Source organism: Engraulis encrasicolus, chromosome 11, assembly GCF_034702125.1.
Source record: "Engraulis encrasicolus isolate BLACKSEA-1 chromosome 11, IST_EnEncr_1.0, whole genome shotgun sequence".
Classification (NCBI taxonomy): Eukaryota; Metazoa; Chordata; class Actinopteri; order Clupeiformes; family Engraulidae; genus Engraulis; species Engraulis encrasicolus.
The window spans coordinates 45,935,105-45,962,934 of record NC_085867.1 but is presented as its reverse complement, the minus strand read 5'-3'; the positions used below and the strand labels follow the sequence as shown (position 1 = coordinate 45,962,934).

At 45.2% G+C, this 27,830-nt stretch overlaps 3 protein-coding genes across 3 annotated transcripts in view; 1 reads left to right on the top strand and 2 right to left on the bottom strand.

Moving 5' to 3' along the window:
* The window catches only part of clip1b (CAP-GLY domain containing linker protein 1b), a 61,744-nt gene extending 53,300 nt beyond the window's left edge, over window positions 1–8,444 (top strand). The window contains exons 16-21 of the mRNA XM_063209746.1: window positions 400–443; window positions 1,242–1,302; window positions 2,586–2,742; window positions 3,565–3,617; window positions 4,337–4,449; window positions 5,497–8,444. Coding sequence (XP_063065816.1) covers window positions 400–443; window positions 1,242–1,302; window positions 2,586–2,742; window positions 3,565–3,617; window positions 4,337–4,449; window positions 5,497–5,725 — 657 coding nt within the window. The 3' untranslated portion in view covers window positions 5,726–8,444. The remainder of the gene's footprint in view (window positions 1–399; window positions 444–1,241; window positions 1,303–2,585; window positions 2,743–3,564; window positions 3,618–4,336; window positions 4,450–5,496) is intronic.
* Window positions 8,445–11,535: 3,091 nt separating this feature from the next.
* Window positions 11,536–17,980, bottom strand: LOC134459045 (B-cell CLL/lymphoma 7 protein family member A-like). Its single transcript, XM_063211386.1, has 6 exons — window positions 17,776–17,980; window positions 16,807–16,888; window positions 14,196–14,295; window positions 13,231–13,482; window positions 12,134–12,246; window positions 11,536–11,900 (listed from the first exon to the last, which is right to left on the bottom strand). Exons 1-6 carry the CDS (start codon window positions 17,901–17,903, stop codon window positions 11,817–11,819), a joined length of 759 nt encoding a protein of 252 aa, XP_063067456.1. The 5' UTR covers window positions 17,904–17,980; the 3' UTR covers window positions 11,536–11,816.
* Window positions 17,981–19,039: 1,059 nt separating this feature from the next.
* Window positions 19,040–27,813, bottom strand: ddx55 (DEAD (Asp-Glu-Ala-Asp) box polypeptide 55). Its single transcript, XM_063211385.1, has 14 exons — window positions 27,624–27,813; window positions 27,488–27,538; window positions 27,290–27,376; window positions 26,980–27,071; window positions 26,819–26,881; window positions 26,098–26,247; window positions 25,595–25,784; window positions 24,698–24,780; window positions 24,399–24,536; window positions 23,376–23,468; window positions 23,071–23,185; window positions 22,610–22,778; window positions 20,799–21,085; window positions 19,040–19,931 (listed from the first exon to the last, which is right to left on the bottom strand). Exons 1-14 carry the CDS (start codon window positions 27,729–27,731, stop codon window positions 19,806–19,808), a joined length of 1,752 nt encoding a protein of 583 aa, XP_063067455.1. The 5' UTR covers window positions 27,732–27,813; the 3' UTR covers window positions 19,040–19,805.
* Between the last annotated feature and the right edge of the window lie 17 nt (window positions 27,814–27,830).

The window sequence follows — 27,830 nt, the reverse complement described above, 5'->3', positions numbered from 1 at the left end:
GTTACACATTGTGTACAGTTCTATAGAGATCTTCTGGAACCAAGTGGATAGAGTACAGTCTACACTCCTACCGTCTCCATTGGAGCTGTTTGGCACCGACTTGGAGGAGGGCGATGCTGGTGGGGAGAGTAGTTAATATTACTTTATGCGTGTGGAATGTGTGGAATTGGTGTCCGATGTGTGTAATGTGTAGCTAATGTGTATGTAGCATGTGTAATGTGTTTGTAACTAACGCATGCGCGCGCGTGTGTGTGTGTGTGTTTGTGTGTATGTGTGCGTGTGTGTGCGTGCGTGCGTGCGTGCGTGCGTGCGTGTGTGTGTGCGTGCGTGCGTGCGTGCGTGCGTGCGTGCGTGCGTGCGTGTGTGTGTATTTGTGTGTGTGTGTGTCTGTCCCTGCAGCTGGAGCGTAAGCTGTCCAACAGTCAGCTGGAGAACTCTGACAGGTGAGTAGTAGTGTTAACATACTGCAGCAGTCTTATACTCTTAAACAATTACAGGTGAGCAACAGTGTTGTGTTATGTATCGTAGTGTGTAGTTCAATTTCTAGTTTATTATTGCCATGTCAACAGTGTACAATACACTTGACAGGAATGTACTGTCATTTGTGCCCACAAACCCCAACAATATAATCAGACAAAACAAAAACTAAGGCTGTTGAAACGTCAGCATGGGCAGTTTGGGCAGTTATTGCTTAATGCTTGGGGAGCTGGAAGGTCATCCATGGCTGAGCCGGTGACACCTCACCCCACATTGTTCCAGGGACTATAATAACCAATACTGTAACTTCCGTAACTTGCTCTAGATAGAAATGTCAACTTAGTGTAATGTAAAGTTATGTAAATATGTGTAGTATGAATCACAAGAAAAATGTATTAAAACTTAATTGTTGAAATTGCTCCAGCTGTCCCTGGGTTTAGTCTGTTAGAAATAGCCCATATTATATGTTTCATCACCATGAATGAACATCAATTGACGACAAAGGCAAATTATACTCTCTACCAGTGCCCCCTAGTGGCCCTCCAGAGCAAGTGTAAATATAACTGTTGAGTAGCTCCTACTAAAGACTTGTTGTGTTTTCACAGAGACATCTTGTATGTTTGAGCAGCATGAATTAAAGTACATTGGTGGCAAGGCAATACGCCATTTATGTTCTCTACGAGTGCCCCCTAGTGGCCCTCCAGAGCAAGTGTAAATATAACTGCCATTCACCACTGTTTCCACCACTCTTCCTGTTTCCACAGAGACAACTCCAGTGGGTTGATGAGCGATAAAGACAGAGAGCTGGAGACACTCAGGAATGAGGTAAGCCTGTCCTGTTGTCCTGTCCTGTAAGCCCGGCCTGTCCTGTTGTCCTGTCCTGTTTGCCCGGCCTGTCCTGTTGTCCTGTTCTATTGAGAGATCATTTTTTTGGGCGGTGGTGGCTCAGATGGTAGAGGAAGAGTGTAGTGGAAAGCGCGCACATCCAGCAAAAAAGCATCAGCAGGTGCCAAATCAAAAAACTGTCACATGTAGGAGCGGGAAAGGATCTGCACACTGCTTGCAAAAGACTGCACACTGCTTGCAAAAGAATTTATTAGGAGCAACGTTTTTCGATCATAGATCTTCTTCAGGCAGAAGATCTATGATCGAAACGTTGCTCCAAATAAATTAAGTCAGGTGGTAGAGGAGCCATTTGGCAACCAGATGGTTGCAGGATCGAGCCCTGCTCTGCCTGACCCCATCCATGTGTCCTTGAGCAAGATACTTAACCAGCCACTGTCACTGGTGTGTGAATGTGAGTGTGAATGGGTGAATGTGAAGGCATAATGTAAAACGCTTTGAGTGCTCGAGGGAGTGGAAAGGCACTATATAAATGCAGTCAATTTACCATTAAGATTTTGATAACCCTACTTTCCATGGACAATCCCCAATTTCGGTGGTGCAGATACAAGAACAAGCGTTTTCCCTGATTTTTAGAGGGAAAACACGGTTTCATGATTTTTATGATTATGAATTTATTTTTAAACGGTTTAATGATATCCTCTGAAGAAATGTCCACAGCTGTACAGGGCAATGTCCTTTCTTTTCATGTGTAAATGTGTATTTAGTCCTGCTCTGGTTGCACCGGATTGTCAATTTAGAAGCGCGGTGTGCGTATCTCCTTTGTTTTTACATGTCCTTTCTGTTCATCTTTGAAGCCTGTGGACCTTGGTATTTACCATGCACCTGTCTCTGGTCTGAGAAACGCAGCAAGGTCTAATAGTGGATATGAGAGTGTCCAGCTGTAGTGTGTGTGTGTGTTTGGTCAGTGTGTGTGTGTGAAGTGGACAGGTGTGCTGACTGAGTGTGGCGTTAGCAGGTGGCTCTGCTGACACAGGTTACATTGCAGGTGCAGATCTGACAGGTGGTGTGTGTGTGTGTGTGTGTGTGTGTGTATATGAGTCATTCGCTGTGTCTTGACTGACCTTGTGTGTGTGTGTGTGTGTGTGTGTGTGTGTGTGTGTGTGTGTGTGTGTGTGTGTGTGTGTGTGTGTGTGTGTGCGCGCGTGTGTGTGCGCGCGCGTGTGTGTGTGTGTGTGTGTGTGTGTGTGTGTGTGTGTGTGTAGATTGCGCTGCTGCGTGGGGAGCGTGCGGTTGCGGAGCGTCTGCGTTCGGCGGTGGAGACGCTGGAGAGAGATAAGGAGCAGCTGCAGACACGACTCATCACCTTGGAGACGAGGCTACGCTCAGACGCACCAGCAGGGGGAGACATAACACCCACAGGTCCCTCAGCCTTATGATGATGATGATGATGATGATGATGATTAAAGACTAGTTATAACTATATATTATATTACATTATATTATATTATATTATATTTTATTATATTGTATTATATTATATTATGTTATATTATATTATATGCATTATATTATTTATTATAAACACTATGCTATGTTCAGACACACCAGCAGGGGGAGACAAAACACCCACAGGTGATACAGACTTTTATGATGATGGATGGTGAATAGGTGATACTATTATGATGATGAACGGCATACATATGGGGCTACAGACTAGTTATAACAGCCAGTATATATTACACTATGCTATGCTCAGACGCACCAGCAGGGGGAGACAAAACACTCACAGGTCAAACAGCACAGCATGGGCTTACTGTTTATCCCAGGGGTGGGGAACCGTTTCTATTCGAGGGGCCGCTTCAAATATTATAAAGCCCTCCAAGGGCCATACTATGATCAGAGACCAGGATTTTCCCCAGCTTCACTAGGTCCCCTGAAAATATAACGTAGCCCCTTAATGCACGCCGTACCTCCTGTAGCACGCTGTAGTAGACATTGAAAGTTAACTACTATAGTACTACACTACTATGACAGTTCACGGGGCCTTTAGTAATACATTATGACTTGGTCATTGCCATTCTGGTAACAGCTAATTTATAATGCCGTGTCTTAAGGGGTTAATTGTATTGAAAATATAATTTCTAAGATTTCTTTACCAAACGTGGGGTGTTTGTGTGTATGTGTGTGTGTGTGTATCTATCTCTGCTGTAGTTTTGACCAAGCGTGTGTCCTCTCCCACAGGTGACGCGGCCCTCGATCAGCTGCGCGAGGAGAAGGAGTTTGCAGAGGGACAGGTACGCACAGACGGACAACAGATGGTTAAAAAGGCACTTTGTCAAGCAAGAATTAGTACCACACTATCTATTAACAAACATTGAACTGTGATTAATGCAAACAGTGTCAAATCACCACCATATTTTCAGTACATACAGTATGTACAGTTTGTACGTTTAGCATTTTATTGTGTTCGTATGGATATAAACAATCTAACAGGTATTTGTTACAATAGCTAATTAATAATAACTGCCTATATAATAACAATACAATACCATGTGGTAGCTACTGTATGATATTGTGGTTATAAACATGTAAAGGCTCAATTAATACTCTCTCTCTCTCTCCTCTCTCTCACTCTCTCTCCTCTCTTCTCTCTCCTCTCTCTCTCTCTCTCTCTTGCGCTCTACTCTCACTCTCCCAATCCCTCTCTCTCCTCTCTCTCACTCTCTCTCCTCTCTTCTCTCTCCTCTCTCTCACTCTCTCTCCTCTCCTCTCTCTCTCGCTCCCTCTCTCTCTCCCTCCCTCTCTTTCTCTCCTCTCTCTCCCTCCCTCTCTTGCTCTCTCTCCTGCCCTCTCCCTCTCCTACCCTCTCCTCTCTCCTGCCCTCTCTCTCTCCCTCACTCTCTCTCTCTCTCACCTCTCTCTCTCCCTCCCTCTCTCTCTCTCTCTCTCTCTCTCTCTCTCTCATCTCCCTCCCCCTCTCTCTCCCTCTCCCCCCCTCTCTCTCCTCCCCCAGATCAACTTCCTCAACTCGGTTATCGTGGATCTGCAGCGTAAGAATCAGGAGCTGAAGGCCAAACTAGAGAAGATGGTGCTAGCGGAGTTCAACGGCAACGATGAAGACGACGGGTGAGGAGGGGAGAGGGGGGAACAGGGGGGTACAGGAGGGTGAGGAGGGGAGAGGGGGGAACAGAGGGGTACAGGAGGGTGAGGAGGGGAAAGGGGGGACTGTGGGGGTACAGGAGGGTGGAGAGGAGAGGAGGTGGAACAGCGCTGTCCAGGAGGGTGAGGAGGGGAGGGGGGAACAGGGAGGTTCAGGAGGGTGAGGAGGGGAGAGGGGGGAACAGGGGGGTACAGGAGGGTGAGGAGGGGAGAGGGGGGAGGAGGGGGGGAGAGGAGGGGAGAGGGCATTTAGGGGAACAGGAGGGTCCGGGGGGATGGGGGGGATGGGGGTGTCTGTTAAGAGAAGATTGTACAGGCAGAATTCAACGGCACCGATGAAGGCGACGGGTACGGATTTAGAGATACTGTATCAAAAGTTTTGGGATGAAGGGAGGGATTCAGGGATACAGAAGGGGGTTGGGGCTTTGTTGATTGGTAGGTGGGTGTTGGAGGTGCAGGGGGTGGATGATTGGTTAGGAGGGGGTTTGGGGTACAGGGGTTTATGGAAAGGCTCTTTCACAGGATCATCCGCGGATGTGTGACTAATGTGTGTGTTAGTGTGTAACCACACTCCCTCCCTCCTCTCTTCCTCTGTCAGGTTACGGGAGAGGAAGTCTAAGAAGGCTAAACCGAGCGTCTTCTGTGGGGTGGGGTTATGGGGTTTGGTGACTAGCGTGTGTGTCAGGGGTCGACACTGGCACCTGCCAACCGGCCAAATGCTGGTAAAACTTGGCTCTGGCTAATAACAATTTTAATCTCACTAGCCACTTTGACAGGTAACTTATTCTTTGGTTTGAGAAATCAAAGTAGTTGCATCAAGTTGTTTTATTTAAATGCATGAGTATTGAAAAGAAAAAAAACCTGACAAAATTGACTGGCTGGCAGAAAGGGTTAATGGCTAGTGACTCGGGAAATTCACTAGCCACAGTGGCCGGTTAGCAAAAAACGTAATGTCAAGCCCTTGTGTGTGTGTGTTAGTTCGTAACCTGTCTCCCTCTTCTCCTCCTCTGTCAGGTTACGGGAGAGGAAGTCTAAGAAGAAGGCTAAGCCACGCGTCTTCTGTGACATCTGCGACTGTTTCGATCAGCACGACACGGAGGACTGCCCGACACAGGCGCAGTCTCCGGACACGCCCCCCCACACGGCGTACCACGGGAAGCGGCAGGCCGACCGGCCCTACTGCGACATCTGCGAGGCGTTCGGACACGCCACTGAGTCCTGCAACGACGACCAGACATTCTAGAACTTCTAGAGCATTCCGTTCGGAACCTTCCTTCCAGAGAACTCTGTTCCGAATCCACAACCCCGCCCCCTCCCCTACTGCCTGTATCCAGGCAACCGCACATACATTCCGCCCCTTATCCCTCCAGTCCATTCTAACCATTCTATGGTGTGTGTGTGCGTGTGTGTGAACGTGTGTGTGAGAGAGAGAACGAGTGTGTGTGAGTGTGTCATGATTTCTTGGCCAATTTAACCCCGTGAGAGACTAACCTGTAGTGACGTAGTGCAACCCCCCCCAACTCCCCTATGGGTCCCCTATGAGTTCCCCAACCCCCCGACCCTTATGGGTTCCTTATGCCGTGTACAGACCAGGAGCGAACGAAGCGACGGAAGTCATTATTTCTCTATGGAGGGCACGCGACCTGCGCTACCAAAGCGAATTCGCCAGGAGCGAAGCTTCTTGCGCGACCAGAGCGAATTTTGACGATTAAACTAAATCTAATCGCAGGCGAATTCACTCTGATGGTGTTCGGCGAAAACCAATCGAAACGTTCATATCTCCGAATGTCCCAGGCTGTCAAGCCAGAGCCGTTATGTGATTAGCTGAATCAAACATGTCAATGCTGCGTCTGCAGCGAATACAGCAAATTCAAGGCGAAACTTCTTCTGCTACCCACGCTACCAGGCAGCGTAGTTCGCTCTTGGTCTGGACACGGCATTATGAGTTCCCCATGCTTATGGATTCCCTATAATAAGGCCAAAGGCACCGTCCGTATGGGTTCCCTAGGCCCCCTGCGGATGGGTTCCTTATAGACCACTTTGTGTATGGGTTCCTTATAGACCACTATACGTATGGGTTCCTTATAGACCACTATGCGTGTGGGTTCTCTAGGCCACTCTGCGTATGGGTTCTCTGGGCCCCGTGCGTGTGGGTTCTCTCTAGGCCACTGTGCATATGGGTTCCCCCTAGGCCACTATGCGTATGGGTTCTCTAGGCACCGTGCGTGTGGGTTCCTTATGGGTTCCCCATGCGTATGGGTTCTCTGGATTCCCTCGTCTCAGTCACGCCAGCCAATAGATGGATACTATTATAATTATGATAATTATTATAATTATTGTTATTATTGCACTGCTCACTTTAACCCCTTCGTCATCAAGCACTCCCTTTTAACCGCCATCCTTCAAAACTATTTAAGATACTTTTATATGAAATGTAAAAAAAAGCAAATCCTTGTTATATATCATGTCATGTGTTATGTTTATCTCTACAAGACATCAGTTATTGAAGCACAAAATTTGGATCATATTGTATCTGTCATTAATATGGGAAAGCTGTACATTTGTTGTGATAAACCAGGTGTGTTCAGTTTCAAAGCTGCAGTTTGTAATATCTATTTACATCGATTTTCTGTTTAACAACAACACACTCTGATGATCAACATCCTGCCAGTTTAAATGCATTCAGATCACTTGCAGCACATTGGTCATGTGTCATATTCAGGGTTCTAAATTAACACCAGCCAACTGGCCAAATGCTGCTGAAATTTCAGTTTGACTGGTAGAAAAGACCAACTTACTAGCCACTTTGACCCATTAGTGAGTGTGTGTTTGGCTAGTAAGATTAACATCTATTAGCCATTTTGGCTGGTGATGAAAACAGTTTAAGTTAATTTAGAGCCCTGGTCATACAGTATGTTTGTATCCCTAGAAGAATAGGAGTTGTGTAGAGGGATGCATTTGTCCTTGAATAAGTGGCAATACCCTGGTGTCAGAGGTGTCCAAAGTAAACATAGAAGTACCGTATTTCCTCCATTTATAGCCGGGCTCCTAATAGCAGCCGACCTCGTTTTGTAACCGGGTGTTGTGAAAAATCTGAAAAATAGACACGGGCCCCATTTAGTAGCAGGGCTCTTTTAGTAGCCGGTGCGTTTTTAAATGACAAATTTAGCCTGGCCAGAAAAAACAAAAAAAGGTCATAGTAACCCGGCTACTATTTGAGGAATTACGGTAAATTCATTTTGTTAGAACAACAGTAGCACATGATATTACAGAGCTGTTGTTACACCATTTACTCCATTGTGCCGAATGAAATAGATAGAATGTGTTGTTACTGAAAAACTCACAAGACAAGTACACAGGTCTTCTCATTCGGGTAATTTACCTGTGTCAGAAGTAAACTGTTTTTTGTTTTTGTTTTTGTTTTCTAACGTTTACTTTCGCCACCTCTGTCTATGACACCGTTATACTACACTGCCATACTGCATACTACTATACTACAGAGGCAAAGTGCAGTAACTATGCCAACATTGAAACTGAGAAAAATGCCTTTAAAGCCTCGGTAACAGGTTGGATATTGTAGTTACTTTGACATAGCAATATCTGTAAAACAAGACACATGTGAACCATAAAGGCTTTGTCACAAGATAAAGATGAAGATAATGTTCAGTCTAAACTCAAATGTGACTAAATATGTAGTTACTACACTTTGCCTTTGTAGGGCAGTATACTACAGCTGCAATATGAAGGACACACAGGCACACAGACTGCCACAGCATTGAAGCTATTTAACATGTATTTTGAGATTATCTTTTTATTATGACCATGCTATTATTTCACGTCACTCATGTTAGCAGCATTTATTCACAACGCTTCATGGACTTTCTACAAGCAATTGTGATGGTCTTTCAGTAGTGCACTGTTTTGATGTATTTTACTTGTACTAATTCAATATATGTTATATATTGCGAAACGCTGAGTTGTGTGTGTTTTTTAATTACTTTGGAAGATGTGTATGTTCCAAGAAAAAGATGAATATTCATTGAACCTGACCAGTCACACACACACACACACACACACACACACACACACACACACACACACACACACACACACACACACACACACACACACACACACACACACACACACACACAAATGAAAATCCATAAGTAAACAGTTGATTTCTATTAAATCATATTTATTAACTATTAAAGCATATTTTGTACACATAAAACAAGGCAAACAGAAAATAAATAGTAACACCATGTTTCATGAAAAACTATGAACATAAACCCAAAGTGTGTTTCCATAATCTGAGTGCAGTATCTCAGAGTCTATAATGTCAGTGTACAGCTCTTCTCTAACTTGTTGGAGAGAGGGCTATACTAAGAAGCTGGTTCACGAGTAAACCAGGTTAAATTAACAGGTAAATCATGTAATAGAAGAGCCTGGAGCCTCATTTTCTTAGAAACCCCATGAGGACTCCAGGCTCTTCTATTAGATGATTTACCTCTTAACCTAACCTGGTTTACTCCTGAACCAGCTTCTTACTACAGGCCACTGGTGTGTTAGAATGGGAACTCAGACATACGATGCTTCACATAGACAGAATAGATAAAGGGGGAACACTTAACTTGATGTTGGTGTCATACGCATGACATAACAGTGTCGTAATGCAGTTATGCATGTGTGTCATGAACATTATGTTAATGCCTTACACATTTTATGACTTTGTCATCGAGTGACATTCGGTTATGTTAAAGGAGAAGTCCACTTTTTTGAGTATTAAACCCATTTTCTGAGTGGTCTGCAATGATTTAGAGTCCCCCTCGACGTTTATTTAATGTTTGCTGCAGTCTCTGTTATTTGGCTGATTTGGATTTGATCTCAACCAGCTTTAGAATGGCCGTCTATGAGCACCTGCAACTCTGTTCTTAAACTCACCTTAAACATTTGTTTTCGGAAGTCTACAGCTCTTAAAGTGGTTAGGGGTGTTCACTAGCAGTCCCTAACAAGTTTCAAGGCGAAATATGGCTTCTGTCATTTTTTATTTGCCATTTTGTGAAAGAAAGTGAAAGTGAAAGTGAAACTTAATTTACAAATTGCTACATAAAACACACATAAAACACGACAGATGCCATATTTTGCTACAAAAATTGTTAAGGAACACCAGTGAATACTGCTGAACACTTGGTGAGTTGCATATTCTTGAAAACAAATGTTAAAGGTGATTTTAAGAACAGAGTTGGACAAGACAGCCCTAACCATGTCAACTTTTCATAACTATAAAACGTTTAAAACATTGAAATCATGTTAATGTCTCATTCATGACTGTGTCATGACGCTATTATGACACTGTTATGTCAAGCGTCAAGTAAAGAGTCACCGATAAAAGCTAACCGTTCAATAGCAGCGTGGTTAGACTGGACATGAGGTATATAGTCTAGCGCCCCCTAGCGGGCTACAAAGCCATCAACTGGTAATGTCTGCCTTCTCTTTTTATTTAGGAAAAACAAAAACATGATCGGGATGTACGTACCCTCCCAACTACATTTTGCTTCAAGTGCTGTAATTTTACACCTAAAATAGCACTACTGTACACTTATTCATGAATGGCCACATGTGTGCTGTGTGTCTGAGGGGGAGGGGATGGTAGTTGAATACTCTGGCTGACACTGTGGAAGAACTTCTCTGCTGTGCGAGAAGCTAAAAAGGAGTCAAACATTTCCAGTGTCGCGGAATGTCCCACTAAAATGGGTCAAACGAAAAAACATCAAGATCCATCGCGGTGTACAGCACAAGCTGAAACCTAATGCCCAAAATAGTACCCATCTTTTCAGCATGCAGTGCACACTACTACACTCACTACAACAGTTCATACAGTACACACATCTGCTCCATTTAAAGAAATAATATAAAAATAATGATAAAACAGTAGGGATAATGAGAGGACTGAGCACAAATCTATTTCCGCGTTAGCAGGCCTGTCTTAAAAGACTACACGGGTGGCTAATTAGCAGGGATGTGTAATGTGCCGCTCATTACCCGTGTTGCCAAATTGGGCTGCTTAAAATTGGGCTGTCTGCGGGTAAAAAGGGGGAAAATGGCAGGTGTCTCTGCAGATTTATGGACATACAGTAGAAATCAATAGGATTTAGTTCAAATTGGACGCTATTTTGAGCTTCCATGGTTTTTTTTTGTATTTTCTGGGCTGGAAATCTCAAGTCTCATCTGGCAACCCTGCTCATTTCTGCTGTGTTGTGCTGTGCTGAGGTGCTAAAACAAAGGAAGCTAATTTAGCACAGAGCTCAGGGGCTTTACTAGCCCACTGTGAGAACACAGCTGATGATGCACTCTGCACATGTGCACACACACACAGACACACACACACGCACACACACATTCACACACACACACACACACACACACACACACACACACACACACACACACACACACACACACACACACACACACACACACACACACACACACACACACACACACACACACACACCCCTCATTCACACCCAGGGGAGAACACATGCACTCAGCACATACACACACGTGAGCAGGTATCTTATTAAGTGGATGTACTTCCTATTGAGGCCTATTGTGCTAATGGCAGCATACACACAGCTAATCAGACGGAGCTGGAGGAGAGAGAGGTGGAGGGATGGGGTGATGAGGAGATGACAAGGAAAGAAGGGATGGAGGGATAGAGGGATGACTGTAAGAGAGATTGTGGAGGAGGGAGGGATGGGTTGGGGTTAAATGAACTGATCCTGAACTGGAGGGTGCATTTTAATGCTAGATGAGAAATGAGAAAATAAAGTCACTTCTTAACTCCACAATATACAGCTCAATCATCTGAAGAGAGGACGGATGAGGAATAGAGAGGGGAGGAGGAGAGGAGAGGAATAGAGAGGGGAGGAGGAGAGGAGAGGAAAGGAGAGGAGAGGAGAGGGGAGAGGAGGAGGTGTGTCGACTGTGTTATGCAGGAGGTAGCCTAAGCCATGTTGGAAAAGAGGAGGAGGAGGAGGAGGAGGAGGAGGAGGAGGGATAGGAGATAAGAGGAGGAGGAGGAGGAGGTGTAGTTATGCAGGAGGTAGCCTAAGCCAGGTTGGAAAAGAGGAGAGAGGAGAGGAAAGGAGGAGGAGATGGGAGAGAAGTGGAGGAGAAGGAGGAGGAGAAGGGGGTGTACTTTGTAGTTATGCAGGAGGTAGCCTAAGCCAGGTTGCACACACACTACTGAGGGCGTTACATCTACTGTTGATAGCCACTGAGCCTCGTGTCGTCACATATCGTCTCGTCTCGTCCCGTTCGCTTCCTTCCTAGTGCTCTTCCTTCACCTCCTTCGTCTCCTTCTCAGGTGCCTCCTGTTTACTCTTCTTGGCTGGAGGGGCCTCTTCTGATTCCTGCTTAACACAACACATCGAAAATCAGGTGGTAAAAATGTGGGGTAAAATATTGCCTGGTTGACACCTGACCAGAAATGAGGTAAATTACATACATTTGCTAGCCTAGCATGGAGTCATTAGCATTCTGTGTATTACATTACAAGCCAGTGCGTGCTATGCTATGCTATGTGTATGCTATGTGTATGCTATGTGTATGCTAAACACTCCACGTTATCGAGTGAGTGAGCTACCCGAGTGTCTCGTGGGGCTTCTGATGCCGCATCCTGCCCCCTGCTGGTCTGGGGGCTCCGTTTGGTCGCCGTGATCACTGACACACACGCCTCCGATGCACTGACGACCTTCCCTGTAAGATGACAACAGACAGCAATCTCACAATTAAAACAGACACACATGCCTCCGATCCACCCACACTCTTCCCTTTAAGATGACAGAAAATACTGTCAGTAATCACAGACACAAACGCCTCCGAGGCACTAATGCGCTTCCCTGCAGGGCAACAGACAACAGTGTCACCGTCATCACAGACACACGCACCTGCGATGCATTGATCTTCTTCCCTGTAAGATACAAGAAAGCTCACAGCTCACATTTGCAGCATTTTACTTGCAATTGGTTGAAGAGGGTCAACAGACCAAAACGTCGCAACTTAGTAAAACCAACTGCTTCAAGAGGGTCAATTAAATAGACAATAGACCGAAACGTTGCAAGAAAAACTCTGCAAATGTGAACAGTGTGCGGGAGCTTCCGTGTCTCTAACGTTGGTGACTCAGGGGTTCCACTACTACGCACCTGGCCTAAGGAGGAGTGCAAGAATTCTACAAAATAGAACTTACCTGTGTCAGTGGTGGGTGCCCTCACCTGTGTCAGTGCTGGGTGCCTCCCCTCACCTGTGTCAGTACTGGGTGCCTCCCCTCACCTGTGTCAGTGCTGGGTGCATGAGAACTCACCTGTGTCAGTACTGGGTGCCTCCCCTCATCTGTGTCAGTACTGGGTGCCCTCACCTGTGTCAGTGCTTGGGGCTCACCTGTGTCAGTACTGGGTGCCTCCCCTCACCTGTGTCAGTGCTTGGTGTCCTCACCTGTGTCAGTACTGGGTGCTTGGTGTTCACCTGTGTCAGTACTGGGTGCTTGGGGCTCACCTGTGTCAGTACTGGGTGCTTGGGGTTCACCTGTGTCAGTACTGGGTGTCCTCACCTGTGTCAGTACTGGGTGTCCTCACCTGTGTCAGTACTGGGTGTCCTCACCTGTGTCAGTACTGGGTGTCCTCACCTGTGTCAGTACTGGGTGCCTCCCCTCACCTGTGTCAGTGCTGGGTGCTTGATGCTCACCTGTGTCAGTACTGGGTGCTTGGGGTTCCTTGTCCGCCTCTTGTGTCTGCGTTGGCTCCTGTGGGCCCTCAGGGTCTGCTGCGTCTGTCGGGGCCGGAGGGCCCCCACTGGGCTCCTCTTTAGGGCCTGCACTGCCACCTCCCTCCCTCTGGGTGGCGCCACAGGCCTCAGGGCGTGGGCTGCCCTGACCGCCGGCCTCCTGTTTCACAGGGGGAGACGAGTCGGGGAGCGAGCTGTGGTTGCTGTTCTCATCTGAAGGACAATATTAGTAATGATGAGAAGAGATTAGCAGTGTGTGTGTATTGCATCAACCTAATAAAAAGTATTCCATAGCCCAGGTGGAGAGATACCACATGCGCTGTGTGTGTGTGTGTGTGTGTGTGTGTGTGTGTGTGTGTGTGTGTGTGTGTGTGTGTGTGTGTGTGTGTGTCTACTGCAATAACAGAGGAACCGAAACTAACACACAGCATCTGGTCCCTTCACCAGAGACCAGCCCACTGGGGACCCACACACACTTTCACACCAACACAAGACACACCCACACACACCTACACACACACACACACACACACACACACACACACACACACACACACACACACACACACACACACACACACACACACACACACACACACACACACACACACACACAGGATCTGATATCACCAAGTAATTAGTCGTACAGGATCAACACCAAAACATTGATCCGGGAAAGATGACGCCTCTAGATCTTATTCATGTTACAGTAACACAGGAGTAGATTTATTTATCTGACTAGCACAGATATCCGATCCTGACAGACGTAAACACACACACACACACACACACACACACACACACACACACACTATTTCTCTCTCTCACACACACACACACACGCACACACACACACACACACACACACGCACACACACACGCACACACACACGCACGCACACGCACACACACACACACAGTCTCACCGTTGATGTCCATCATGCCGGGTGAGGAGCTGTTCTCGGGGGTGGTGAGCTCAGAGCCGTACTGACCCTCATGGCCGCCGCTCTTCTTACTTTTACTTTTCTATGGCAGAGAACACACAGAAGCCTTTAATACATATTCAATATAATATAAACCATATGCTTATGTTCACAGCAGAGAACATACAGTAGCCTGTAATAAATATTCAATATAATATAAACCATATGCTCATATTCACAGCTGACAACATAAAGTAGCCTTTAATACATATTCTAGATGCTTTATAGATGCTTTCCCCTAGCTTAAATTCTTATTTTTTTATTTTTATGTTTATTTTATTTTTTATTTTATTATTATTATTATTATTATTATTATTATTATTATTACCTTATGTTTTATCTTAATGTTTTAAATAATAATAATAATAATAATAATTGTATTTGTATAGCACTGTGTCATACAAGGCATGTAACTCAAAGTGCTTAACAAATGGGAAAAAAACATTGTTAGAGATAGATTTAAAAGGAGAGGTATAGAGGAGAGGCAGAAAAAGCAGGAAGGCAGAGGAAGAAGAGATAGACAGAGAATGTAGAGTCATAAGGTCAACGTAGGTTAGGACCAGGATTCTTAGATGTGTAAGGTCCATAGTGGCTGGGCCTATCATAAGTCATAGATAGTCACACAGAGATTGGGCGCTCAGGTGCGGCCCCTGGTGGCATCAGGGGTGAGGAAAAAACTCCCTTTCGCTTGATTCATAGTTTGTGAGGGGTAAAAAAAAGCTCAGTGGGGTCTGAGAAAAAAGACCCCCTGTAGTCAGGAAGAAACCTCAGGCAGAGACCAGTGGCCACCTAGGGGAGCCCCCTGCCAGGGCTGGATTGCGAGTAGTAAGGGCGCTGCGGCAGCTGGGACACTATGACGCCTTGGCAGCTAGGAGTTGGCAAGGATGAAGAGGTGGGTCTTCAGCTGCTTCTTAAAGGAGTCGACGGAGGTGGCTGATCGGATCTCGATGGGGAGGGCGTTCCATCTCTTGGGCGCATAGCAGGCAAACGCGGCGTCGCCGATCTTCTTCTGCGGGGGGGTGGGGGTCCTTAGCAGCTTGGCATCAGTGGACCTGAGAGCTCGAGCAGGGGCATAAAAAGAGAGCATGTCTGAGATATAGCTAGGGGCAAGTCCATTTAATGCTTTAAATACTGTGAGCAGAATCTTAAAGTCGATTCTGTATGAGACAGGTAACCAGTGCAGGTCTGCCAAGACAGGAGAGATGTGCTCTCTCATTCTGGTTCTTGTTAGGATTCTTGCCGCAGAATTTTGAATGAGTTGCAATTTGTCAATTAATTTTTTGGGGAGACCAGAGAAGAGAGCATTGCAGTAGTCTATCCTACTGGTGACAAAGGCATGAATAAGTTTCTCAGCGTCTTGTCAGGGGGCCAAGCCGCGCACTTTGTTGACATTTCTAAGATGGAAAAAAGCAGATTTTGTTATCTTGTTGATGTGAGGCTCAAAGCTCAAATCCGAGTCTATGACCACACCTAGGCTAGTAACCTTATCTTTAATGTGTATGCTTAGGTCACCTAGGCTTGAGTGGAGTTTTGCACGTTTTTTCTTAGGCCCAATGAGCAACACTTCAGTTTTATCTTAATGTTTTAAATGTTCTTTGACTCTAATTTATATCCTTCTTTCTTCCCTGTTTCCTTTCTTTTTGCATTTGTTAATTTTGTGAAGCACATTGAGTTGCACCTGTGTATAAAATGCGCTATACAAATAAACTTGCCTTGCCTTGCCTTGCCTTGCCTATTCACAGCTGACCACATACAGTAGCCTTTACTGCAGGGGTGGGGAACCGTTTTCATTCGAGGGGGCACTTCAAATTGTATTAACTCCTCCAAGGGCCGTACTATGAACACAAACCAGGATTCCCCCCTGCAGTTTAGACCTATATTGAAGGTGGCCACCTTTACAACAGACCCCACCTTGACTAGGTCCCCTGAAAATATAACTTAATTTCAATTGCAAATGTCTAAGATTTCTGTACAAAACATGTCATATTTCATGTGAAACTGCCATAAACATTACAATTAGGCCTATATCGGGGGCCAGATAAGACAGCCTGGTCAAAGGCCATAAAAGGGCTGTTTTGTGTACTGTGGATCTATCTATGCTGCTTTGAAACCTTCATTTCCTTCAAGATTAATAGGCCTACATGTTACTCTACTCTACCATCACAACTGAGAACAGCCGTCTTTAATGCACCATCACAGTTGAAGAAGAGCAGTAGTCTTCAATACACCATCACAGTTGAAGAAGAACAGTGGTCTTCAATACACCATCACAGTTGAAGAAGAACAGTAATCACAACTTCCCCTCTACACCACAAACTCATTTGAATACAACATTTGAACATTCCCTTTAATGCACCATCAAGCTGTGCATATGGACATGCATTGTTTACTAACACAGTGAAGTAGGCCTACATAAAAAATACTGCAGGCAATGGTCACTGCATAATAAATAAACAACTGGAATAGCAGTAGTCATAGCAGACATAATGTTGAACTCTATTTGATCTGTGAAAAATAACGCTTTATTTTATGCTAATGTTCTTAGAAAACTTACATCTTCAGACTTTGACTCTGCCACCGGTACCCACTTGAAAATGCGCAAAGAAGTGTCGCCCACGGTCACCCACTTCTTCTCCCTGAGAGAAACAGAGAGACGGGGGGTTGGGTTGCTTGTTAACTGCAGGTGCGCTGAGGACAGATCTTGCGCACCAAACTCAAAACACCATGCAGTGCAGGTGCGCTTTGCAAACTCATGCGCAACAGAGCATAACATCATGAAAAGTATAACTCAAAATTCAAGTCATTATAAAGGGTCACCGTGGAGATCAAGACGGATTAAATCAGCATTTACATAGCCTAGTATCCTATGTCAAAGAAGATAGATTAGTCTAAGTAATGGAACGTAAGCTCACATTCAACAATATCTTATTTTTGTTGTATACTGTTATAAAACCGTCCTAAACCAGTGCGCTAAGAGGACACATGCAATGGTTCCCTGGCGAGCGGTGTGTGCCTGTGCCAGACTTCCCCTCCCTCGACACGCCTGTCTGCGCTGAGTCGCTCAAAGCGCTAAATTTAAACCCTGAGAATGTCTTAAAACAAGTAGTGTCTGGGCCACCGGCGTGGTAAGCTCCGGGGGAATGTGTTATTGGGTGACTAGAGTGGTTCACGGCACTCGGCAGTCCGATCTCTGCTCCGTTTCCACCGGCCAGGAAGAAGGAATGGCCGCTAGTATGTGACGGCAACGACATGGCTTCTCAGCTGAATCGTTATACACGAAGGAAAGGGAACGTGAACTAAAACTATTGCATCTTTATACAGGACAGCGAGCACACCACCGCACAATCATTCCTTCCACCTTCGTGGTTTTCGGAAAACTTGGTGAAAATGAGCTTTCTCCCGAATGCGTTTTAACATGGCTTAGGTCCGTCCCCTCTCCTCCCCCTCTAGTTGTGCGGCGCTGTGCTGGCTGCTACAGCCGAGTGTGCCGAGTGGTTAGTAGGCTACTGTATCTATGTCTTACCATTTTCGTACTTTCTCGATTGCGGCCATAACCCGCTTGATGTCATCTTTGGCCCTGCTTCGGGTCTCCGCGCGCACCGACCTGCCCGACATGACTGCTGCAGCTCGCGGGTTCAGCAACTCACACATAGAACTGTGCGCGTGCAGACTACTGAGAGAGCGCCTCTGTGCGAGATGGTTGTTACACCAGTGTGCAGCAATCTTTAAATGTATTTCAAAGACTTTGTAAAATTAATAACTGAGTGTAAAAACAAAAAAACTGTCAGCAGCGAATGAGTTCCCCTTCTTGATTTCAAAAGTAGTATTTCTGTCTACCGAGGGCTATGGCATGCACGGAGGTTCTTATCATTTTCTAGTAGCCTATGAAAGGGTAAATGTTTTGAGGGACAATGTCCCCATAAAAAATTAAACCGGTATCACTGGAAAATCTCAAACTCTGTGTCCTCATGTGGATTATTGACAAGTAGTCCTAGTGAACCTACTGTAGCCTCAGGGGCGTAAAGTGTACCCCCGCAGCCCCCGCGAGGCAGGGGGGCCCTTACTAGGCAGGGGGCCCACATGGGCCTTTGACTTGAAGAAACGGCCCCCCTCCACATGATATTAGGCCCTCTTTTTTCCTTTCGGGGCCCATTCTTGGTAGCTTGCAGGGGGGACTGAAGTACTTGCGTTACGCCAGTGTGTAGCCTATATTATTTTCACACGTCATACATATCACATTCTGAAGAACTAGTCTTTTGGCACAATGTCTAAATAATGAGCAACTACTATACACTTTGAAAATGGAAATTTCACTTCAATGTCACTATTTAATATTGCATTACATTATCTCACATTACAGTTAGTTGGTGCTTTTAAGTGCTATGTACTGTAGATATAAGTGATGTCCAAAGGCTTTCATTTGTATCGCCACACCACGCCACACCACACCACACCACACCAGGAAGCTTCTTAGTTTGCTTAATTGGTGCCGTGTCAACATCATACTAGTCCCAATAACAAAGGAAAGGGCAATTGCATGGATTTTCATTTCATAGTGTTTCCCGGCAGTTCAAACGTTTACTGTTACTGTACCAAAATACAGCACAGAAACTTTGTGAAAGTGGTTTAAGCAGGCTTAAAACAGTGACCTCCCTGATTCAATAAGGACAATCATCTAATGTGCACATTGGTGACAAGACTACTGTTTGTGTCTTGCAAATTTACCCCCACCCCAAAGGATGTGATTATAGGCAATGATATCTTCAAAAAGACAGACAGAATGAACATACTGTACATTTTAACATTTATTGTAAACAAAGTTACAAACAATAGACACTTTAATTATACAATACAGGGTCTGTTCATTAGGACTAAAGAATACCTCTTCTGGAGGTTGGCAGGTGATACCCAGGTGAGGCCTATTCTCTACAGGCGAATTACCGCCAGCGAGACCTGACCGGCACGGCCAAGAAAATACTCAGTTCTACTGTTGCAGACATTCTACAACAGTGTATGACATCCATACTTTGAAACAGTTTCATTTTGGCAAAAGTTGATCCTTTTTTACACAGATTTCATCAGGAGTTTCATTGTGTCTCTGACGTGGTTCCAGACAGTTTTGACCAATGAGAGGTCACCTTCTCTCTCTCTACCTGCTTTGACCAATGAGAGCTTACCTTCTCTCTCCCTCAACCTGCTTTGACCAATGAAAGGTCACCTTCTCTCTCTTTACCCGTTTCCAAAAAGGGAGGCCTCGGCCAGAAAACACAGTCACTACCCACAGGCGACACGAACATTCACAGACTCCAGTTGACACACAGTCAAGATGGTAGGCCCGTCCGCTCTGTGCAGCTTTGTGTGTGTGCGTGTGTATGTGTGTGTGTGTGTGTATGTCTTGTCCTCTCTTGGCTGCTCTCCGCTCCATGTGTGTGTGTGTGTGTGTGTGTGTGTGTTTCGTGGCCTCTCCTTGCTGCTCTCTGCTTCATGTCCAGGCTCCATGGTCCTCCCCTACGAGTCCCGTCCCCCTCCATGTCCTCGTCAACATGGCCTCCTCTAAGAGTCTCGTCCTGCCATCTGGTCGTCAAAGTCCTCTGTGCTGATTTTGCCCTTTTTCAGCTTCTTCAGGAGACGAGTGTCACTCAGCAGCTCATCCATGTCCCCGTCCTCAACGTCAGACCCCTGAAAACAAACACACACGCGCACACACACACACACACACACACACACACACACACACACACACAAACACACACGCGCACACACACACACACACACACTAATTAACATCTTCCATGTCAGACCCCTGAAAACACACACCCAGAACACACTCAGAAACATGACATTACATTACACTTAGCTGAAGCTTTTATCCAAAGCGACAAAGATACAGCCCCTGGAGCAGTAGGGGGTTTCTTGGTGCCTTGCTCAATGGCACTTCAGCCATGGAGTGAGATAGGGAGTGGAAGAGTGGGTTTCGAACCTGGAACCCTCTGATCTGAAGCCCCTCTCCTTAACCACTAGGCCACGGCTGTTCACTTCCACTCAACAACATTTAGAAACATCCACTCATCAATTCTTTCCTGCACCCTGACCTGGCTGCACTGACATCATCTTGCTTACTAATTATTTCTCTATTCTAGTTGCTTTGGGTAAAATGTGTTGAGGTGTAATGTAACCGTAATAAACAGACTAAAATTGGGTGAGTTTTGACCAATGCACAACAGGATGGACTAGTAATCAATTACTATTTTGTTACTACTTTTTATGAATATTTTTTAATATCGTTGTTAATCTAATGGTTAAGCACATTGAGCTGAATGTCTTGTATGAATTGTGCTGCACAAATAAAGTTATTATATTTTATGATGATTCACCTTGCCTGGTTTCCTCTTTATTACAATTATTAGTAATAATAATTATATATTGTAAATAATAATAATAATAATAATAACAGTTATTATAATTCACCTCTCCTCGTTTCCTATTATAATAAATAATAATAATATATACTATTAAATAATAATAATAACAGTTATGATACTTCACCTCTCCTCGTTTCCTCTTGGCGGCGTTCTTTCTCCTCCTCTCCGTCCGTGTCTTCTGCTTGGACCAGCTCTTGTTCTTCACCAGGTGTTTGCGTGGGGTCTTGGGATTCTCCCGCAGCTCCGCTAGCCTCTTCTGCCGCTGCTTCTCCCGGTTCTTATCCTTGAAGCGGATCGCGTCCGTGTCCACCGCATCCTCCTCGAACTCTGGGAAGCTCCGCCCCCTCAGCTCCGGCATCTTGGGCATGCAGAGCAGCGCGAAGCCGCGAGCCAGCGCAGAGAAGTCCAGATCTGGAAGGAATAAACAAGGTTAAGCAAGTCCAGATCTAGCGGAAGAGAACACGGTTAACCAAGTAACCAGCGAAGCGAAGTCCAGATCTGGAAGGAATAAACATGGTTAAGCAAGTCCAGATCTAGAGGAAGAGAACACGGTTAACCAAGTAGCCAGCGAAGCGAAGTCCAGATCTGGAGGAAGAGGACACGGTTAAGACAATAGCAAGGGCAGAGAAGTCCAGATCTAGAAGGAATAAACATGGTTAAGCAAGTCCACATCTGCAAGGAATAAACATGGTTAAGCAAGTCAAGATCTGGAGGAAGACAACACAGTTAATCAAGTAGCCAGCGCAGCAAAGTCCAGATGTAGAGGAAGACAACACAGTTAATCAAGTAGCCAGCGCAGCGAAGTCCAGATCTAGAGGAAGAGAACACGGTTAATCAAGTAGCCAGCGCAGCGAAGTCCAGATCTGGAGGAAGAGGACACGGTTAATCAAGTAGCCAGCGCAGCGAAGTCCAGATCTAGAGGAAGAGAACACGGTTAATCAAGGAGCCAGCGCAGCGAAGTCCAGATCTAGAAGGAAGAGAACATGGTTAAGACAATAGCCAGGGCAGCAAAGTCCAGATCTAGAAGGAAGGAACATGGTTCAGCAAGTCCAGATCTGGAGGAAGACAACACAGTTAACCAAGTAGCCATCACTGCCAAAGCAGTAAATGTTATTTGTATATGTAACGGTTAAGACAGCAGCCAGCCAGGGCAGCGAAGTCCAGATCTAGAAGAAACAAACTCGGTTAAGACCGAGCATAGAAGTCCAGATCTGGAGGAGGAGAAGACAGTGAAGACAGTAGCTAGGGCAGCAATGTAATTTAATGTAACGCAATGGTCAAGACAGTAGCCAGAGCAGCGAAGTTCAGATCTGAGAGGAAAATATCACAATTAAACAAGTTAGCAAGAGCAGTAAATGTAATGTAATGTAAGGCAATGGTTAAGATAGTAGCCAGAGCAGCGAAGAAATGAACAGAGTTAAAACAATAGTCAGAGCAGCGAAGTCCAGAACGCGGTTTACATGTGCAGGGTAGAGGAAATCCGAGGGACTCAAGGTTGCAATTTTTTATCCTTTTTATTTGGCTCCAATGCCCACATTGGCCCTCTAGGGGGAACTACAATGCTTACGCTTCATACAGAACCCCAGACTGACCTTTGACTAGGGATGCAAATTATAAATTAATTCATTAATTGTTAGTTGATTGCCTTATCGATCAACTTACGATTAATAGATAAGCTGCATTTTCCCCCCGAAATCTCAAAGTTTCTCGATTTTTTTTAATAACAAATTCTAATAATTTTAATAAAAAATGAGATTAAATTAGTTCCACTTAAATTCTTTAATCCAAATATTGCCACTATTCACACACCTCTTCACACACACTCTTCACATGACCATTTCACCTGGGTCTCTTGTCAGTAGAATTGGCGATTAATTGCGATTTATGTTTTTCAACCGATTAACGCTTTAATCGATTAATCGTTTGCATCCCTACCTTTGACCCTGAAGATGAGGCTGCACTCGTGTTTGGCGTAGGCCTGTATGCAGGAGACGAAGGCCCTCATGCCCTTCTCGAAGACGGCGCGGTCGCCCAGGGAGAGCGCCTTCAGCTTGGGGAGCACGTCCACCACGTCCTTCACTGGAGGCAGCCGCTGGAGAGGACACTGGCAACACACACACACACACACACACGCACACACGAGGATACATCATCATCTATTACTGGAAGAAGTTTCTGAAGGGGACACTGGCAGCACGCACGCACGCACGCACACACGCACGCACGCACACACACACACATCATCTATTGCTGGAGGCAGCCTCTGAAGAAGACACTGGCAACACACACACACACAGGACACATCATCTATTACTAGAGGAAGCCTTCTGGAGAGCGAGAGAGGGTATTTAAGTGTGTGTGTGTGTGTGTGTGTGTGTCTGTGTGCGTTTATGTACCTTCTGGTTGATGGACAGGAAGTTGACATAGGACTCCTCCATGGGCAACAGGAAGACCAGGGCGTTGCCATGATTACCAATACGAGCCGTTCGACCACACCGATGGACGAAAGAGCTGAAGACACAATCAGACACAAGACGTGTGTGAACGAGGCAGTACACATTAAACAATCCTGGGAGAGATGCAATAAATACGCAAATGCTGAGAGTCCTGGTGTGTGTGTGTGTGTGTGTGTGTGTGTGTGTGTGTGTGTGTGTGTGTGTGTGTGTGTGTGTGTGTGTGTGTGTGTGTGTGTGTGTCTGACCTGGCACTGCTGGGCGGGTCGTATTGCAGTACCCAGTGCACATCTGGGATGTCTATGCCTCGCGCCATCACATCCGTACACACCAGAATCCCACTGGAGGGAATAACGGCACAGTAGACAATACGACTCAGAATCAGAGTTGTGAAAAGTAGAAGTACAAGTAAAAGAAACGAGGTATCCAAGGCAGCACTCTTCCCAAAAAAGTTAAAATAGCTTTATTAAATGGCTAAATCATAGTAGAAAAGTTAAAAACGCCAACATGTTTCGGCCAAGGAGTGGCCTTCATCAGGGCAGAGTCAAACAGTAGTTAGAAGTACAAGTACTCTTACAGATGTAATTACAACACCAGCAGTATGTTGAAACCTGCTCAGAATACCGGTAGACATTAGTAACAAAGGAACACAGCTCAGTAATGAAATATGGACTCTCATTTGGAAATCAGTTTTCCTGGTGTGATAGAGTGGTCAGCACACTGGGGAGGAAGATCCCACTGGTGGATCAAAACATTGCCCTTTGTACCGTATAATGAAATAAAGTTATATATATTTTTTGGAGCTTATGCACAGTGTGCGTGCTGACCACTCCATCACTCTATAGGCATACTCATTGGTTGGAAGATACCAGACCCAAATCGGAACCGTGACTTGTGTCGGAATAATTAACCCATTTTAGCCTGATGACTCATATGTTGTTTGACCTTTCGTGCCTGGAGCGACATATTCGCTGAATTCAGGCTCTTGACATTTTAGCATTTTTAATAAAAATGTGGGCATGTAACAGCTGAATGAACACATTCTAATGCAAGATGAGAGTCTTACGGTTTATGCAACATATTTCATGTTTTTATGTGCATCAGAGGCTCAGATATTTAAGTCTTTATAGGCTGAGGGCAACTCTCCCAACAAGGGAGTTTTTTTGCAGGTGCTTTAGGCATCAATGGATTAACTCATGTTGGAACACGTCATTGCTTGACAGGGGACACAGTTAACTTGTGTGTCGGAACACACGCGAGTGACCTCTGACCTCTTGAGCTGGCGGAACTCTGAGAAGATCTTGCTGCGTTTGTCCTTCTTGTCCATCTTGCCGTGGATGCAGAGGACGGGAACCTTCTTCACCATCACCTCCAGGGCCGCACCAAAGTACTCCACACACGCACACGTACTGTTGCCAAAATTATTAATTAATTATTAGTAATAGTCCATACGTATAACTACACAGTATCATTCCATAATGGGGACATAATAATAGTCCATACGCATCACTACATAGTTATAGCAGAGAGAGTATACTTAAAGAATCTCTGGTAATAGTCTCGTACACACCTGAAGAACACCAGCTGTTTCTCGTGTTTGTGTTGCCGTAGAAACGCCACCAGAGTGTTGAACTTGTCCTCTGCTCTGCACATCTGTCAGGTCAAGACACAGAGAGAGGCATCAGACACAAGACACAGAGAGACCGTATCAGACACACCAAGAAGCAAAGGAGTAGGATTGGCTTGGAAAGAGGGCGGGAAGGCGAAGATTGTGCAGGAAAAGGTGCAGGACAAAGGCTGACTGTAGTTTTCGGAGTGAGAAGTCTGCACACTTAAAAATCCTTTTTGACGTCTTTTAATAATTCACAACAGAGTTCCATGAGCAGTCCTGAGGCGCCATTTTTGTGCATAAAAATGGAACAACGGATTACAATGACATAACATCGTACTTACAGTGGAGTAATTGCTATATGTCAAAACGCCATGGGGCGCCACTGAGGGCTGCCCCCTTGCACGGGTGAGGCATAAATGCAATTTCGTTGTGTGCAGTGTTCACTTGTGTGCTGTGGAGTGCTGTGTCACAATGACAATGACAATGGGAGTTGGAGTTTCCCAATGGGCTTTCACTTTTTCACTTCACGTCACATTATGGTGCAGTAGCATAATAATCTTACAGTGTAATAGCTGCTATATGTCATGTCGTACTTACAGTGTAATAGCTGCTATATGTCATAACATCGTATTTACAGTGTAGTAGCTGCTATATGTCATGTCGTACTTACAGTGTAATAACTGCTATATGTCATGTCGTACTTACAGTGTAGTAGCTGCTATATGTCATGTCGTACTTACAGTGTTAGTATTTGCTACATGTCATAACATCGTACTTACAGTGTAGAAATTACTACATCATAACATCGTACTTACAGTGTTAGTATTTGCTATATGTCATGAACATCATACTCACGGTGTAATAGTTGCTCAGCCTGGCTGGCGTCTTCTGGGAGTTGCTGGCGGCCACGCCCTTCTCCTTCACCGTGACTCGCACAGGGTTCCGAAGCCCCGCCCTCACCAGCTTCTCCACTTCCTGTGTCTGGGTGGCGGAGAACAGGCCGGTACGCCGCTGTTTAGGCAGGTAACCCAGAATGGTGTTCAGACTGGAGGGAGAGGGGAATATAATACATAATCAACTCAATACATATTATAGTACTAAAAAGACTGAAGGAAAAAATCCTTGGTCCAGGCACTTCAGTTGGTTAATGTGGTAAAAAAAAACTAACTTTATTTAAAAGGGCAAATGCATTAAAAAACACCAAGGGTCACACCCTGATGAAGGCCACAGCGCCAAAACGCGTTGGTGTTTTTTAATGCATTTGCCTTGATGTCTCGGTCGGTTCGATACAATATCGTTACAGCCCTAAACGTTGAGTACTTATGTTGAATGGAATGACAGGTGGCACTGTATAGTACCTGGCTTCGAAGCCCATATCCAGCAGGCGGTCTGCTTCGTCCAGAACCAGAACGTCCAGGGTTTTGACGCACCCGGCCAGGTCCAAGCCGTCAGCTTTCCTGCGGAACATGTCCTCCAGGCGGCCAGGGGTGGCCACGATGATGTTGGCCCTGTCAGGTGAGATGACATCACAGACCAGACGCATTAGAGAACTGGACATGGGATGGCCAACCATGAACTGGACTTCAGTGCAGGAGTTGGGGAAATATTTGGAAGAGGAAACCAACGCACACCAGAGGTTTCGAGGTGCAGGTAGCGGGTGCAACTTCACTTTCAGAGAGGAAGATACTGCACACTCTTGTCCATCGTGCTGAATTTTATTTACAGAAACAACGCTTCGGCCAGTGTGACCTTTCTCAAGTTTTGGCCAAACTGGCCTAAACTGTGTTTCTGTAAATAAAATTCAGCACGATGGACAAGAGTGTGCGGTATCTTCCTCTCTGATGATGTTTGGGACGTACAGCCACGGTGTAACAGTCAGGGAGTTTGGACTGTATATCACATGGTTGCAGGTTCAATTCCCACCATTACCAATTCCTCCCTCTCTCCATGGCTTAAGTGCCCTGGAACTAGACATCTATCCTTACACTTCTCCAGGGACTAAAACCAATAACCTGCAAGATCTTTAAGTCGCTTTCGATAAAAGTGTCAGCACAGTACAATGTAATGTATTGCACATACCCCTGGCTCGTAAACTTCTCCACGTCCTCAATGGGATTGTTGCCTCCGATCAAAAGAATCTGTCTGCAATGCAATGGGGTGGAATCACATTTTATAAGTCAGGTCAAATGACGTCACTGAAACACAACATGTTTAGCAGGAAGTCAGAGTAACAAACTGACCTCAAGTGAGGGTATCTTTGCAAGAAACGCTCCATCACTTCACTAATTTGTAAAGCCAGTTCTCGAGTTGGTGTGATGATCAGCGCTCCAACCTTGGACAAAACATTACACAGGTTGTTTAGAGTAGCAGAGTATAGCATTTTTTATTAATCCCGAAGGATACTGGAGTTTGCCAGCTTACACAAATACAGAAATAAACAAAGACCTAAGACACATTAATATTGCACACTGCAGTAAACATATAACACACACTTGCCTACAATAACTCTTCCAGTTAATGAAGTACTGTATGAGTCGCTATACACTATACCTGCAGCTTCTTTAGTTTTTCCTCACGTTTTTGAAGAATCTCCAGAATCGGAATCACGAAAGCTAGAGTCTTGCCACTGCCAGTGATCTAAGAAGAACACATCACACATTACAGATGCAGCCTGGGGTTGTAACTTGCTACACACGAGTCAATATGTTGATGTTTTAGTCAACACTATACATCCTAAACTAAACTTACCGCTTCGGCAGCAACATCTTTATTACTCATGAAGAGTGGTATGCAAGCCGCCTGAAAAAGGAGAGACTTTCAGACAACGAATCATCACATGTGTAAGTAAACAAGATATTGATGATTCTCAAGAGACTGACAATACCTGTACTGGAGTCATATGTGTGAATTTCAACTCGTCGAGTGTCTGTAGTATGTTTTCGTTGAGTTTCACGGACAAACTGTCCCATTTTCCAGCCTTAGAGTTGTCCATTGTACATAAAAATTTTAAACTGTACAAACTACTCTACTCCCTGCTCTGAAACCATGCTGAACTCACTTCCGGTACGACACCAAAACTCCTCCGGGCAGC